General features: G+C 38.9%; 7 protein-coding genes across 11 annotated transcripts; 4 read left to right on the top strand and 3 right to left on the bottom strand.

The window, feature by feature from the left end:
• Positions 1-324: 324 nt before the first annotated feature.
• Positions 325-1926, bottom strand: LOC126924058 (carbonic anhydrase 1-like). The gene is made up of 5 exons (XM_050738148.1): positions 1869-1926; positions 1523-1792; positions 929-1185; positions 555-779; positions 325-468 (listed from the first exon to the last, which is right to left on the bottom strand). The coding sequence occupies exons 1-5, from the start codon at positions 1924-1926 to the stop codon at positions 367-369; spliced, it is 912 nt and encodes a 303-aa protein (XP_050594105.1). The 3' UTR covers positions 325-366.
• Positions 669-3864, top strand: LOC126924038 (carbonic anhydrase 7-like). 2 transcript variants are annotated; one of them, XR_007713384.1, is made up of 3 exons: positions 669-2571; positions 2726-3538; positions 3778-3864. XR_007713384.1 is itself a non-coding variant. In XM_050738105.1 (3 exons), exons 1-3 carry the CDS (start codon positions 2421-2423, stop codon positions 3442-3444), a joined length of 747 nt encoding a protein of 248 aa, XP_050594062.1. In that variant the 5' UTR covers positions 669-2420; the 3' UTR covers positions 3445-3473. The 2 variants fall into 2 exon arrangements, 1 of the variants encoding a protein (XP_050594062.1); XM_050738105.1 differs by lacking the exon at positions 3778-3864 and having other exon boundaries at positions 2726-3079; positions 3203-3473.
• LOC126924037 (carbonic anhydrase 2-like) lies at positions 3718-5271 on the top strand. 3 transcript variants are annotated; one of them, XM_050738104.1, is made up of 7 exons: positions 3718-3864; positions 3963-4133; positions 4208-4349; positions 4440-4545; positions 4623-4725; positions 4818-4954; positions 5028-5271. In XM_050738104.1, the coding sequence occupies exons 1-7, from the start codon at positions 3837-3839 to the stop codon at positions 5145-5147; spliced, it is 807 nt and encodes a 268-aa protein (XP_050594061.1). In that variant the 5' UTR covers positions 3718-3836; the 3' UTR covers positions 5148-5271. The 3 variants fall into 3 exon arrangements, with proteins under 3 accessions (XP_050594061.1, XP_050594060.1, XP_050594059.1); XM_050738103.1 differs by having other exon boundaries at positions 4208-4545; positions 5032-5271; XM_050738102.1 differs by having other exon boundaries at positions 4208-4545.
• Positions 5272-5373: 102 nt separating this feature from the next.
• On the top strand, positions 5374-7642 carry LOC126924045 (carbonic anhydrase 2-like). 2 transcript variants are annotated; one of them, XM_050738116.1, is made up of 7 exons: positions 5374-5620; positions 6136-6270; positions 6611-6695; positions 6766-6871; positions 6974-7076; positions 7216-7352; positions 7416-7642. In XM_050738116.1, exons 1-7 carry the CDS (start codon positions 5596-5598, stop codon positions 7521-7523), a joined length of 699 nt encoding a protein of 232 aa, XP_050594073.1. In that variant the 5' UTR covers positions 5374-5595; the 3' UTR covers positions 7524-7642. The 2 variants fall into 2 exon arrangements, with proteins under 2 accessions (XP_050594073.1, XP_050594072.1); XM_050738115.1 differs by having other exon boundaries at positions 6551-6695.
• Positions 7606-9574, bottom strand: LOC126924015 (MYCBP-associated protein-like). Its single transcript, XM_050738038.1, has one exon. It carries the CDS (start codon positions 9566-9568, stop codon positions 7655-7657), a length of 1914 nt encoding a protein of 637 aa, XP_050593995.1. The 5' UTR covers positions 9569-9574; the 3' UTR covers positions 7606-7654.
• Positions 9575-9740: 166 nt separating this feature from the next.
• Positions 9741-11280, top strand: LOC126924508 (putative carbonic anhydrase 3). Its single transcript, XM_050739053.1, has 3 exons — positions 9741-9756; positions 9818-10009; positions 10119-11280. Exons 1-3 carry the CDS (start codon positions 9741-9743, stop codon positions 10289-10291), a joined length of 381 nt encoding a protein of 126 aa, XP_050595010.1. The 3' UTR covers positions 10292-11280.
• Positions 11281-11302: 22 nt separating this feature from the next.
• LOC126924507 (uncharacterized) lies at positions 11303-13393 on the bottom strand. The gene is made up of 6 exons (XM_050739052.1): positions 13131-13393; positions 12800-13000; positions 12431-12609; positions 12037-12344; positions 11687-11943; positions 11303-11493 (listed from the first exon to the last, which is right to left on the bottom strand). Exons 1-6 carry the CDS (start codon positions 13391-13393, stop codon positions 11319-11321), a joined length of 1383 nt encoding a protein of 460 aa, XP_050595009.1. The 3' UTR covers positions 11303-11318.
• Between the last annotated feature and the right edge of the window lie 913 nt (positions 13394-14306).

Raw genomic sequence — 14306 nt, 5'->3', positions numbered from 1 at the left:
AACAACGTATCGAATCTGCACGATTTTTGTAAGAGCGCTGTACATATTTCGCGCGTATTATTTTCATCGCCGGTAATATAATCATTCGTATGGAAGAAACGAAGAAGCAGCTCCACGAAGTAGACGGTTGAACGGCGATGTTCGTTCCGTACAATCGTATACTAACGTCAATGTCGATCGACGTTACGGCAAAGACGGAAGATATATCGCTTTGTACTTGATTTTATTAAGAATCGGTTTACACGCACAGATAGTTAGAAAAACGTTACAGATTTAACGGAACACGAATGACTATATACGCGTGTTGATAGTTCTACGCGAAAACGCATAAGACATAAAGCTAATTTTGTAATTTGTTAACAAATACTACGAATAAAAGTACACGCTACGGTCGTTCACTCGTTGTACGGGCCTACAATTCAACGGTATAGGACCATCCGGTGAACAAATTTGTCGAAATTGCGCGATCTGCAGTAAAAGTTAATATGTGTCAAATGTATCGAGATATTTGAGCATACGTAATCGTTATAAACTATACGAAGCGATAGTTTTACCTGAGACGATGATATAGCGATCGGTTCAGGTTGCAAGATCCACGTAACGATTTCACTGCAGGGTGGCTGAGTAAGAGAACCGTTGTAAGTATAATAATCCGTCTCGAAGCGTGGAAATAACCATAGCAGCGGAAAGGGTGGAACGTGCACTTTCGTCCCTGGTTTAACAATTCGCCGTAGATTTCTCACGATATGATCCAAATAAGGATTATCCGCGTTCGTAATCTATTAATATTAATTCGATACCGATATTTAATTTACTCGATCTACTTTATATCGTTTATAAAATTTATAAAGTTTCATTAAAAAGGTAGCTTTTCTACTTCCATACAGAGTTTAGTCGATACTTGGAAAACTATGAGATACGATTTAACCTGAAAAAAGAACGAGATGATCAGTATGCCATCGCTTTCTTTGGCAGCAATCGCCTCCAAAAGTGTGTTAAAGCCGCGTTTTATGTGCCACACTTGTAATTCCATGGGATATCGAACGTAATCCAACGTATGTTCGCTGCCTTCGTCGTTCGATTGTCCCCAATGAAACGTCATCGAGCAGAGGTCGTAAATGTTAGTCAAACAGCCACCTTCGATATATGGTCGATTCAAGTTGCCCCACATTGTGCTCACTATCACTGGAAATTGAATAGCGATTATTAAAAGGATCGGCAGACGATAAATTATGACCGATCGAAAGGTGACCGAGATGATCCTTAACAAATTTGAAATGCAATATATATATATATAACGTAAGGACGATAGAGAAGGAAACTCTTGACGACAAAATGTTCTTGCAAACATTCTAACCATAGTTGATAAAAGGAAGAAAAGATGTAATATCGTTGAAATACGGAGAACTTTTGAATGTACGTATGTAACTAGGTATGCAGGAGCTGCAATAGGAGTGCATCATTTTTAACGGATAATAAGTTAGTAACGATTTTGCTTGTTAAATCAGTGGAAAATTTGCACCGTTATTTTCGTTATTGGCTATAGTCGTCGATAGTGGTCCTTTATCGTAGCCGTTCCAACGAAGAGGTTCGGACGGTTGCACCACAACGACGAGCTGTGTTGCAATGTTGATTGGCGACTGATTGCTACCATTACTGTCGGGATACAGCTGTTTCCACATGTGGGGCCCGTTGCGGTCCGTATAACCGAACGTGAACGGAGGAAAATTGCATTCGTTTTCTACCCAGGGAAATAATTGGGTCCAATCCAGAACTTCGGTCAATAGCAAAACTAGTAACGAACGGTTCCACGTATAAATGCGATACGATAAATTATAAGGTAGGGAAAAACGGACGAATCGTCTTACAAACGAGGAGGACGCTGCTACATATGATCATAAATTCCGATGCTGATATATTTATCATGTTCAATGACCGTTCGACAAAATTTTATCGGGTGATACGCATCGGGCTCTGCGTAAAATTTCCGATCGCACAGGTTTCCTTACGTAGATGTATACACGCATACAAGAATTTCACTTGTGAATTTTAAAGAAAACATCCGATAAAATAATCAGCTGGCTATCCGGGCAAAATGAAGGATCGACGGATATCGAGCACGACGGTCTATTTGAATATAACTTCATAGAAAAATCGCGGTTTAATTGTTCCGACCTCGATACCGCGATCGATGTTACGTTATTTCTTTTTGACAGTTGGCAAAGTTAAATTGCAGTAGTAAAAATATGTGTACGAAATGTGTTCTATAAGATAATACGTAACATATAATAACGTGCGATCGGGACTCGTTATCTAAAATAATGAGAACAATCGTTGTATGAAATAAAATGCAGTGTGCAGGTAAGAATATCCTTGCGAATTCGTAACCTTCAAAATTTTTGACCCGTACTATCGTCGTTATGGTCGAAGGTGATGGTCGTCGAAAATGGGGTCAATCCCCGGTCGATATCGACGAGAACAACGCAATCGGCATAAAGTTCCCTGCGCTTATCATGAGTGGTCACTGGAGTCAACATGGCGAAGCTAAAATGCGAAATATCGGCCGCACAGGTGAGTATCGATCTGCTTATGATCAGAATCAAAAATCCTTTTATTACCGAGGATAAAGTATATAAATGTAACGCGACATACGCGCGTATCCCGAAACTTGAATATAAGGAAATAATCGAGTAATTTTCTTTGAAAATCTCGATCGATCCGTTAGTTCAAATAACGCTGGAAGGTAATAGGAGTGCGGCAACGATTCGCGGTGGTCCGCTGGCAAACGACGTGTACGAGCTGTCGGAAGTGGTATTTCGATGGGGTTCGTCGAATTGTAAAGGTGCGGAACACACGTTGAATGGCACTTGGTTCACGATGGAGGCGCAAGCGATACACTTTAATAAAAGATACGAGACGATCGACAATTGTTGGGACAAACACGACGGACTCGCGATTTGCGCTTATTTTCTACAGGCCTATCAAGTTCCAACTTGGGACGAACATCCGTTGTTTTCCAAGATCACGGACGACTTGCATAAAGTTACACAGCCTGATTCGTGCACAAAGTTATCACCAAGTATGCCACCTTCGTTTCTTTTACAAGTAATTAAAATAGCGTTTCAAATGCATCGAACGGGATATTTAAGACGAATCGATGGCTCACATATACCGTATAAAGGATTCTTCCGTTTTGTCGTAGATTGCTTGTGCTGGATGAGACAGGCTTGTCAAACAGCCGGTTATTACACGTACTTGGGCTCGATCACGACCTTTCCGTTTCACGAATGCGTTACTTGGATCGTTTTCCCAGAGCCAGTGAGGATTTCGGAAAATCAGACGGAATTGTTTCGTATGATACGCGACAAACAGGGCATGTGTATCAAGGAAAATTGTCGAGAAGTACAAAAATTAAGCGGTCGTGTGGTTTATTATGTCAATTAAAAATCCTCGAAAGTGCTCGATCGATGACAACTATTTATTAGATGATTCCTCGTGTAGTGTTTTAGTGATATCTCATCTGTATAATTCACGTATGGTAAATAAACATTTGATATATAACTTGGTTGTATCGCGAATATGCAACATAATTTATGTATAAATAAATAATAATTAAGCTAGATAAAATATACGTGACAAGTAAGATACGGTAGATACCATTTTGTTATGTAATCGATTACGTTAATTAGATATCTAATATGCAACAAGGTTCATGGCAAAGATCAAAACATGTAATTAACTTTTTTCACTCGCTCTTTCCCATTTTTGACCATGTAGATGGAAATTTTTGCGATACTCGGTGAAACACGAAATACGCCGAACTGTATAGGATAGAAATGTCGAAAGAGAAAAGAAAATACATAGGTACGTATATACGAGACGTACGTATCGGGACGCGTATATTATGTATGCCGTATGTTTTGAAATTGTTCGATAATTTTCAAACTTATCGACTTTTTAAGCTACCAAGACTACGATCTTGTCGACGTCGTCATCGGGGTTACCCAAATGGCGACAATCACCGATTAACCTATGCAAAACAGCTACATGGAGTAAAAAATTTCCACCTCTATATATGACGAACTACTGGTCGAACGAAGGTACAGCCACGATGACGAATACGGGTAAAACAGGTAATTTTTCTTCGCTTAACATCGGAGACGTTTGAACGTTCCATTGTGAGGATACGAGAACGCTTCTTTCTCAGTGAGTATAGAATTCTCCGATAGAACGCTACCCGCGATGCGAGGTGGTCCTTTGAGCAAAGACGTGTTTCAATTCGTGAACGTAGAATTTCGCTGGGGCCCGGAAAATTCATCGGGCGCGGAACATTCTATAAACGGGATCTGGTTAGAGACTACCTCTTTAACACTTGGCGCTCATCGCGTATCGCGACGGTGTTATTCCGCACACGTTTCAAGTCATTCTATCGACCGCAGGTACTCGATGGAGGCACAGATAACGCATTGGAACACTCGTTACGGATCGATAGAGAAGTGCTTCGACAAACCAGATGGAATTGCGGTGCTCTCCTACCTTATGCAAGTACGGATACTCGTTATAATTGACCCAATCGATTTACTTACGTTGTACACATGCACGTTGCAAACTATCGAAAATAGGTGATTGGCTGCCCTGGAATTCCCGATAATCCTTCGCTAACAAAAATCACTAATAACCTGACAAATATCAAAAGAATGGGAAGCAGTACCAAAATTCCACCTGGTAACAGAGTTTTAGTAAAATAACGATTAGCTTCTTCCCTTTTCCTACTAATGTTCGTTCTTTGGAAAATTTGAAAAATTATTCTTCGATAGATTGTCTGCTTTGGATGTTGGAAGCGTGCAGGGCTCATGGCTATTACACGTATCCAGGTTCTCTTACCGTTCCACCATATAGCGAATGCGTTATTTGGATTATTTCATCTACTATTACGAAAATATCCACTCACCAGGTAGATTTATTTAAAACGTAGGCTATGTTCCATCTAACGCACGATATCGTGTTATCCTTTATTTTTACGCTAGATAGACGCGTTTAGGAATCTTTATGATGGCAAGTGGAAAAACATATCGGGAAATTGTAGACAACAACAAAATCTTCATAGAAGAAGAATTTTATTTGCTACGGATACCGCTGTAACATGAGAAACGAATACTGCATGGACAAATAATTACTTTATTATTTACTTGTCAAATTATTATGTGAATATCATTTACAAAATGTTTCACGGGTTTGTTTCGTAAAAATAAATAAAAATATGACAACTAACGGAATAAGTAATATTCTAATCCTCTGTTTAATCCGAATCCTTCGTTGTATAAAATTTATGATACAAGAGATATAAAAGAAGTTAACTGTTCGTCATATTTCCTACCTTCGGAAATACATTGCGAACAATGCTTTAAACATTTTTAAACGATATTTGAAAATTTACTTGTTTATCAATGTGTCACGCGAGACACGGTTCTCTCGTCTACACGACACGCGCAATATCTCATTTATAATGCAATCTCTAAAGAACAAGTAAACGTACAGATATGTCCGAATCTACGACACTACCGACTCCGTAAAGTTTCCGTTTACCTCGCAACGATGTCCGAATATACAGGTTTAATTGGTAAGATAATCTGAGCTTTTAATATTTCATTAGGTTATATGACATACACGTACATAAATATATGTATAGTCCGCGCCACCTGATCATCATTACCCGATACTCCACAACACGTACGCCGAGAACAGCATATTTGTCCCTCCCTTGTTCGAGCGATTCTCGCGTCCTTTTCGATCTCACTGTTCCGTGTTCTATTCTATTTTATATATAATAGTTGGTTCGGTGGCTATTGTATTATATAATTAACGCTGCTGAGTAACTCCAGTTCAGCTAACCTAAATGACAGCGGAGTAAACCGCGGTGAATGATCAAACGATTCAAATTTGAAATACATCGCCAGCACCGCCAATATATCCGAACATACCTGCCAATGCAAACTGTCTCTTAACGAGATCTCTTCGAAAGCAGAGAAACAAACTGATACAGTGAAAATAGACAAGATTAAGGAATTGTCGTTCAAAGGCAACTTAAATGTCGAACTTAAATATTCCTATTTATAAATCTAATTTTTCTTCGAGGCTTACCAACGACGGGTCAATCTCCGATTAATCTAGACGATCGTTTAGTACGAAAACGCAAATATCCTCCGCTTGTCTTAAATGGTCACTGGTTAAACGATGGAGAAGCACGACTGTTAAACACCGGAACTACAGGTGAACCAATGGTGAAATATTTCTCAATATTCCGTAATTAATAGTAATATTCAACTTGATCGACAACAAATTGTAAGTATCGAATTTATGTCTGTGTCTGCGTCTGTATCTGCATCTATGTCTATGTCTGTGTTTATATATGCATTGGATATTCGTAGCCAATATAATAACGAGTAGTTTTTAATATTTCGGAAAACTTATTCGATGCAGCGTTGCATAACGTTAGGATAAGATGAGATATACGAGTGTTCAAAATTCTAACGCGTTTTTGAATATTTAGCAAAAATATGGTTAACTGGAAATAGAATCCCATCGACAATTTGTGGCGGACCACTTTCAGATGACGTATACGAGTTAATGGATGTGCATTTTCACTGGGGCGAAGACAATTGCAAAGGTGCCGAGCACACGATCAACGATACTTGGTAAAACAAAGAAGAAGAAACTAAACTTCACGTTCCTTTTTATTACGTATACGATTTTTACGCAATCAAGGTATTCGATGGAAAGTCACGTGGTACACTGGAACAGAAAATATGCAACCGTGGAAGAATGTTTCAGACATAAGGACGGATTCTGCATTTTGGCGTACCTATTTCTAGTACGAATCTTCAATGTTGAAATTACTTTTGTATCTAACTTTAGTTTCCGTATTTTATCTATTTTTCTATTCTATACAAATTTTGCCTAATCGCGAAAAAAGGTCCAACCAGATTGTTGTAATTGCATTAATCCGCAATTGGAAAGGATAACGGATCACTTGAAGTATATTCTAGATCCAGACATGGAAACGAAAATACCATCTAGTAAGTATATATAGTTGAATATAGTTAGTAGTATAGTTATAAGTAAGTTATAGTAAGATTATTCATTAAGATTGTGATCGAAGGGCAATACGTGCATTATCATAGACGATATCTTGATATTTCGTCGTATTTCTCGTAGACTGTTTGGCGTGGATGCGCTGGTCAACGTATTGCACCAAGTATTATACTTATGCAGGATCGTACAATATCGGTGAATATCCAGAGTGCGCCACTTGGATTGTATTTCCTGTAGTTATACCGATACGAGCCAGCGAAGTGAGTCGCATTAACGTCGCTGATATATACTTATAGACTATGCCGATTAAAATTAATTCGCAGATAAAAGAATTCCGAAGACTGAGAGATAGAGATGGAAACGACATAAAGACAAACTGGCGAGAAATACAATTACTGAGATGCAGGAAAATCTTTTTAGCAATCTCTTAAGTTAATTTCGAGTCACGATCGTTCCGCGTCTATCTTTTTCTGGTACATTCTGGTAAAATATACGAGGAAACAGCGAATCGTTGTTATTTCTATTAAATAACTTTATTTATCGCCTTCGATTTCACGTTCATTTATTTATCACGTTCGTTCAAATTATCAAACGATTCGATAGACGCGAATATTCGTGTTATCGTTTCTCCCAAAAGTTCATAAATACGAATAAAAAATATTTCTTTATAAAGAGAATCATCGGCGGGAACTGTGCAAGTTCTTTGCTCCGTAATTGTCCGAACCTGACTGTTTTGCGAACGAATACTCGACTTCCTTCCTCGTTTATTTCGCCAATTATTGCTCTTAACAGATGGCTGAGACGCGTTCATCGACATCGTATAACTCATTTGCGGAGCCGTACCGGGAGTCTCTTTATATTCGTTCACGAGGTAAGCGTTTCTTGCTAATTCGCTTTCGATCTCGAATAAATTGAAAAACGAGCAAAGCAAATTGTATATCATTTCGTACTTGTTATATCGCATGGATCTGTACAACGACGGTTCCAAACATTCTTTATAAAGTTCGGCGAATTGCGATAATATTGTATTCCTACGTTCCGTTTGTTTGATTTTCAATAGGATTTCTCGTATATCGTCCAACAGCATGTTCCAACGGTGTTTCGTTTGATTCGTCGCATTGTAGTAAATCTTGTGGAATTCTATCAAAAGCGTCGGATTGTAAAAGCACAGTGAATTTTGAATAGCGAATAGTTCTGACTCTAAAAATAGGCTACCGTACGCCGGTTCTGGATGTCTAGCGAAACTCACATTTTCCATAATATCGTTAATTATCTGTCGTATCGCGGTATTTCGAATGCAACGATTCAAGTATTTATCGACTATTTGTACAGGACGAAAGTTTACTGGCAGAACGTTTGGGGTTTCGGCGCAACCCCAAAATCGAAATACCAACGGAGAGGAACACAATATCGGATCGGTTGTAAGTTTCCAGAATTCGGTAGAAACATAAGAGATACCAAGATACCATATCTTCAATTTGACAATTTGCCCTGGAAGAATAACTCCTTTCGTTTTGTTGAAAAAGAAAGAACTGGTTCGTTTGGCTAAAGGAATTACGTTAGATCGAAACGTTGCGTCCCGCCATTGGTAAACGATTACGCGATTTCCTTTATTCTCGAACACGATATCTTTCTCCGTCCTTTCGTTAATTTTTCCATAAAATGTTAAATTCCACGTGATCGGATCTGATTCTGCGCGCTCCTGCCTCGATGAAACTTGGTTCTGCCAAACGATTTCACGATCTTGGATCTTCAGGACGATCGCCTGCTCGGAATAACGATCGCAACGGAATCCCGCGTCCCGTTCTTTCCCTTCTGCATCGGAAACTGTTATCGGCGGAATTCTTGCGAACGGTTCCTTTATCGCTGGTATCGAATTCCTGATTACCAAGTCTTTCGTTTCTGGTTGTTTCGGCACGAGCATCGCTATTTCTTTCGACAACTCCTTCTCTCTTCTCTTCAAGTATCGACTGCGTGCCCACGATGGTTCCTTCGATTTCAAGCCGACCAAATCTTTTTCTTTCTCGATTAATTCAGGCAAGTCGACGTACGTCAATTCCGGGATCACATTTAGCTCCTTTTTACTCGGTGTAAACGTAATATCTGGCAAACAGGGGCCACGTTTAGGCAGTGTTTTCGGAATCCTCCAAAATTCTGTACCACCTCGATATTTATCGGGTATAACTGGTATCGGCACTGTCGCGTAATCTATCAAGTTTCTCATTTCGATCAGTGGTCGTACTTTTTCACAAGAATTTAGAATTTGATCGTTTCGATGGCGACCGGTCGTAGACGTAATGCGCTTATATTGTACCGCTCGTCTGTCTAACCATCTCTGCCAATTCGCCAAACGCCGATCTTCCGAAAATATCGACTGCGGACTAATAAGTCCATCGCTCGTTGTCACTGTTGTCGTAAACTGTTTTACCCATTTTTTCGGCTCGTCCGATTTACCAATCTTTCGCGCATAATCCATATATATTTATATATATATCAATATATATTCAAGAAAAATCTAAACAGATCATAGGTAATCTTATATTCTGGTATTAAATAAATTCAATTACTTGAACCTTCTACAAAGTTTTATCTCGATTGTAGAAAAATCAAAATCGAATCACTTGGTTTTAACTTCGTTTAAATACAAAATGAGCCTAACAACAGGTAAGGTAAATTATTGTACGTTTTCGCAATTCGTCCTGTTTATCGCGCGTATTAATCATTTGAACAGAAGCGAACGACAGTTACGAACAAGATGGCAAGTTGCTTCAAGACTTACTCGATACCGAGCATGCGTTAGAATCTCCGATCGATTTAGACATTGCCCGTATGAGAATTATCGAGTTAGATCCGTTGAAGTGGATCGGTATTGATATAGCACCGAGAAAATTGAAACTTACTAATACAGGATTAACGGGTAATATTCCGTTAGGGATGATAATTGATACATACGTATACGAGTTACATGTATAATATTCCATCGTTAACTAGTAAAATTCGTGGTATTAATCAGATTTCGTCGGTAGTAATTTTGAGCGCGAAATGGCCGCAGGCATGTCCTTATCTTTCCGGAGGACCCTACGAAGGAAACTATGTGTTTGCACAAGTTCACTTTCATTGGGGCGAGAATGAAATGAAAGGCAGCGAACACTCTGTAGATGGTGCAAGGTTTGAAATCTATTTTAAATCGACCCATTAAACGTATCGCGTATTTTCTTTGGTTTATCGTAAAAGTTTCTAAATTTAGAATTCGATTAAATTTCATTCAAAGTATGGCTATGGAACTGCATGTTGTGTGTTTCAAGGAAGAATACGAAACGTTAGAATTGGCGCTTCGACGACCTAGTGGCGTTACCGTTTTGGTATATTTCTGTAAGGTGATGAATTCACAGATATTTACATTGAACGAAACACGTAAATTGTATGATTTTATGATGTCTAAAAATTCATAGGTAATAACACCACGATCGTACTTAGTTACAGGATGAACCAAACGAATTTATGAATGGGATCGTAAATAATTTGGCTGTTATTCGCACCGCGCATTCGTCGATTCGTATAGTTCCTTCGAAATTAACGAACATTTTACGATCTTTCTCACAAGATTATTTCTTATATCGCGGTTCGATAAAAACAGCGCAAAATACGTATAATATTCTCTGGGTGATTTGCAGAGAACCAATTGGAATTTCTGCCAAACAAGTAACTCGACGTTAATATCGTATAATCCGCATTCCTTAATATCGTATCCGCAAAAGTCTGTATACAGCCGTGTATTCGCTAAGATTGCAGAGTTTCGCACTTTAAACGATAAAAAAGGGATGGCCATTCTATCGAATATACGCCCAGTGAAAGGGAAACAAGAGAGAAACGTTTTTCACGTTTGTCCATCAGGATCGACGTACGCTTCGCTTTTACCTGTTCCACGAAATCTGTCGCCGAGTAAAACCGAAGAGAACGGTGACGCCAAAAATGTTATCGCCGTTTAAAATTGCTGGTGGCATCGTTAGCGTTACCGGTTATCGTTAAAAACTGTGATTTTAGACCCAACGTCGTATTGCGGTACTGACAATAAATCTTTTTTTTTTTTTTTATAAGGATATGTGTATAAAGTATTTTTAAAGATATACATATCTCAACGATATATAATCGAACCGAATGTTTTATCATTCGTTCGACGTGACGGGAAAATACGACGATATAGAAAATAATAAACAAGAAGAAAATTACTTTCTGCGCCTTCTGCGTCTTTTGATCCTTTCGTTTTTGAGATCGCAGTTAGGATACAAGAGTGTACAGTCGGCTCCACCTAGGCCAAGAACGGAAGCTTTTATAGAATCCAACGTTGCCGACCATGAAGATCTTTTCAGCACCCTGCCGGACACCCAACTCATTCCTAGACTGAAAAGGTTGATTCCATGCTTATCGAACATACGTCATGATAGATAGATAAATTACAAAATAAATCCTTTCGCTTTTACGTTCTTTTCATTTGTCGAAATGTAAAACCTTGTTTCCCGTTGCTCGTTGCACACGCCTCAGACATATACGTATAATAACGATTAGAAATTGAAAACTCGATCGTTCGTTTTACCTCCATACAGGCATCCATATTTTACGCGCATCTTTGGTTTGCGTGGAGTGTCGATTATTCTCGCAAAGAATTTTGCGAATGCAATTTCCAAAATCCGTATCGGCAACGAGAGCAGCCTCGATGCTTCTCAGAACGTTGTGAGATAATTCGTTCAATTCTTCGTGGCTAGCGTACGATAAAGGTAACCCGTCGACGACATTCCTTCTCACACGTTTCGCCGTATTCGTCATCGTGGCCATGGTTGTATTCATGTTGGTCTACCCGAGGAATATATATGGAAGATAAAAAAGGATTAACAAGCGATAATAAGAAGTAGTCTGTGGAGAAATCAAACAATTCGGACGTTCTACCGTGGCGTTCATCAATAATTGTATAACGAATAATCCAAAAGCTAAAAACGCCAGAGCTGTAAGGGCAATTTCGAAGAAGTCCTTTATCGAAAGTTCGTTTCCTTTTCCTTTGTAGTAAGACTTGTGGTACTCCTCTTCGTGATCGTGATAAATCGGAGCGGTGTAATAGTGTTCCTCGTGTATAGCGGGAAAAGTTTCGGTGTGATGCAAGAAATGATCACCACCGTGACCGTAAGCGGGACCGTAAGCGGGACCGTAAGCGGGACCATAAAATACATTGTGTCCCGACGAGGATGAAAGCATATGATCTATTAAAAAAATGAAAGAATATCTCGTTTTAAAGGTATCCTCTGTTGCTAGTTACTATTTCGGAATCGTATAAAATGATCCTTACCATTTTCCTCGTTCTGTTCATCGAAGAAGCCAACTTTACCAGAAGGTAGAGGAGCTTGCATCGCATAACCCGTGACTTCTCCATCGAATTCTTCGAAATTTTCGTTGTGAGCTCCATGTTTCTTCTTTATTTTCTTCTGCGGAACATAATGCCGATATACATCGTCCAAAGTTGTCCTTCTGTCGTAAAAGATGTAGGTTTTTTAATCATTTATAATTCTACGGCAACTAAATTTTTAACGAAATACCACGTAAGTATAAGTAGTCGGTAAAGAATTAATTTTATTCACCGTTTTATATTTACCAATACCATAATAATATGTATAGTATATACGTACGATACAACTATAAGTACAATCTCGATAATTACCGCTGTAACCAGTTTTTGTACTTTGAACTTCCTTCGTCCGCTAACAATTTATCGTGAATAGTAATATTGTCATTGTCCATTAAATTGTACAGATCATTTCTTTCTGCCACATCGAGACGCCTTTTAGCTCTAGGTGCTCTCATTATCTTCGCTATTTCCTCGGCCATGTACCCATGGCATAAGTATTCGTTCATCCTTTTTCTAATAGATATAGCGGATTAGAAAATAGAAATTACGGCCTTAATATTCGACGAGCCAAGCGCGGAGGCAATTAAAAAGGAACAAAGTAACGAGATCAACGAAATGCGTCTGTTATTATTCTCAAACTTACCTATGATATTCCATTTCACTTAGAGCATTGTCGATGGATCCATCTACCATTGCATCTTCGGAACCTTTCGTTCTGTTATCACTCACTTGTTGATCCGCGAATAAAAAGGATCCAGGCAACAGATCTACCGAAAGTATGTCGTTCTCGTCGATACAAAATTCATTGCCATCGTCGAAACATTTTTGCGCAGAAGTTGTATAAATGTTTGCCAGGGGCCAAATAAAAAGCCCGACAAATCGAACGATTTCTTTGAACGATTTCATTTAAAATAAATATTCTTGAGCGCGAACGAGTAAAATTTCGTTACCAGCAACAAAGTTACCGTAGCACAAAGAGAACTGTCAGAACGGAAACTCGCTGCTGGCAACAACTTGTTCAACTGATGGAAATAATTACTTGAACCGTAGGTACGCGTGTTTAAACGGCGTTGACAAACTTTCCTGTTTGGAATAACAGTTAATATCCTTAACGAAACGCTCTCCAAATGTCTACATATTGTATTCGCGTGTAATTCGATTTTCATAGAAAGTTTATAAGATCTGTAATTTTAGGAACTTGGAACTGCTTGTCGTTAAGCGATTAAGACAAATATCCCCTATGGAAAGAGAATGAATTTTCCAAACCTACATATATATTTGGACACATGTTCGATCTCACATTGGTCGGTGACACTACCAGCCGATTTACACGTAATCCGACACCTATGATTAAATACCACTTTATTAAAAACCACTTACACCGCTCTTATGAATGTTTTAGGAGCGGAGGGTTTGTCGAGATGGCTCGGATGGGTCGGCGAGATGAGGTAATGGGGGCTTTGTTCCCTTGGGAACTCGCTCACCTGTCTAATATCTCGCGAGAGTAGCTATATCTGTGTCCATAGCAATAGCAACCAGTTATACATGGAGGTCACTGAAAATTAATCGTCCAGTTTTCAAAGAATTCTCGCAATATCCTTAATCTCCCATGTGCAGTCTGAACTGAACCAACAGCTCTGTTCAATGTATAGCGATTAACTTAAAATCGAACCCGACACGAAAGTATTTGATAGGATATCTTGTCCAAGATACTACTTACGTTTCGTGTTACTCTCGTTGAATTTAGAAACTTTTCGCATCGTCGTACGATCACGCATCGTACGACTACGTAGACTTTTTCCTGTTTGCTAGAAATTCT

The sequence above is a fragment of the Bombus affinis genome, chromosome 14, assembly GCF_024516045.1.
Source record: "Bombus affinis isolate iyBomAffi1 chromosome 14, iyBomAffi1.2, whole genome shotgun sequence".
In the NCBI taxonomy this organism is placed as follows: Eukaryota; Metazoa; Arthropoda; class Insecta; order Hymenoptera; family Apidae; genus Bombus; species Bombus affinis.
This window is presented reverse-complemented; position numbering and strand designations above follow the sequence as displayed.

Bases quoted from the DNA above. Each gene is read 5' to 3' on its own strand.
- LOC126924037 (XM_050738102.1), top strand. From the start codon at position 3,837: ATGTCGAAAGAGAAAAGAAAATACATAG. The intron at 4,134-4,207 runs GTAATTTTTCTT...CTTCTTTCTCAG, and splicing joins GACGAATACGGGTAAAACAG to TGAGTATAGAATTCTCCGAT. The intron at 4,726-4,817 runs GTAACAGAGTTT...ATTCTTCGATAG, and splicing joins CAGTACCAAAATTCCACCTG to ATTGTCTGCTTTGGATGTTG.
- LOC126924508 (XM_050739053.1), top strand. The intron at 10,010-10,118 runs GTAATATTCCGT...TTTCGTCGGTAG, and splicing joins TACTAATACAGGATTAACGG to TAATTTTGAGCGCGAAATGG.
- LOC126924058 (XM_050738148.1), bottom strand. From the start codon at position 1,926: ATGATAAATATATCAGCATCGGAATTTATGATCATATGTAGCAGCGTC. The intron at 1,793-1,868 runs GTAAGACGATTC...GTTCGTTACTAG, and splicing joins TAGCAGCGTCCTCCTCGTTT to TTTTGCTATTGACCGAAGTT. The intron at 469-554 runs GTAAAACTATCG...CTTTTACTGCAG, and splicing joins TCGCTATATCATCGTCTCAG to ATCGCGCAATTTCGACAAAT.
- LOC126924015 (XM_050738038.1), bottom strand. From the start codon at position 9,568: ATGGATTATGCGCGAAAGATTGGTAAATCGGACGAGCCGAAAAAATGG.
- LOC126924507 (XM_050739052.1), bottom strand. From the start codon at position 13,393: ATGAAATCGTTCAAAGAAATCGTTCGATTTGTCGGGCTTTTTATTTGG. The intron at 12,345-12,430 runs GTAAGGATCATT...TTTTTTTAATAG, and splicing joins TGAACAGAACGAGGAAAATG to ATCATATGCTTTCATCCTCG. The intron at 11,494-11,686 runs GTAAAACGAACG...CAACCTTTTCAG, and splicing joins ATATGGATGCCTGTATGGAG to TCTAGGAATGAGTTGGGTGT.
- LOC126924038 (XM_050738105.1), top strand. From the start codon at position 2,421: ATGGTCGAAGGTGATGGTCGTCGAAAATGGGGTCAATCCCCGGTCGAT. The intron at 2,572-2,725 runs GTGAGTATCGAT...TCGATCCGTTAG, and splicing joins GCGAAATATCGGCCGCACAG to TTCAAATAACGCTGGAAGGT. The intron at 3,080-3,202 runs GTATGCCACCTT...GTTTTGTCGTAG, and splicing joins GTGCACAAAGTTATCACCAA to ATTGCTTGTGCTGGATGAGA.
- LOC126924045 (XM_050738115.1), top strand. From the start codon at position 5,596: ATGTCCGAATATACAGGTTTAATTG. The intron at 6,271-6,550 runs GTGAACCAATGG...TTGAATATTTAG, and splicing joins GTTAAACACCGGAACTACAG to CAAAAATATGGTTAACTGGA. The intron at 6,696-6,765 runs GTAAAACAAAGA...TACGCAATCAAG, and splicing joins CACACGATCAACGATACTTG to GTATTCGATGGAAAGTCACG.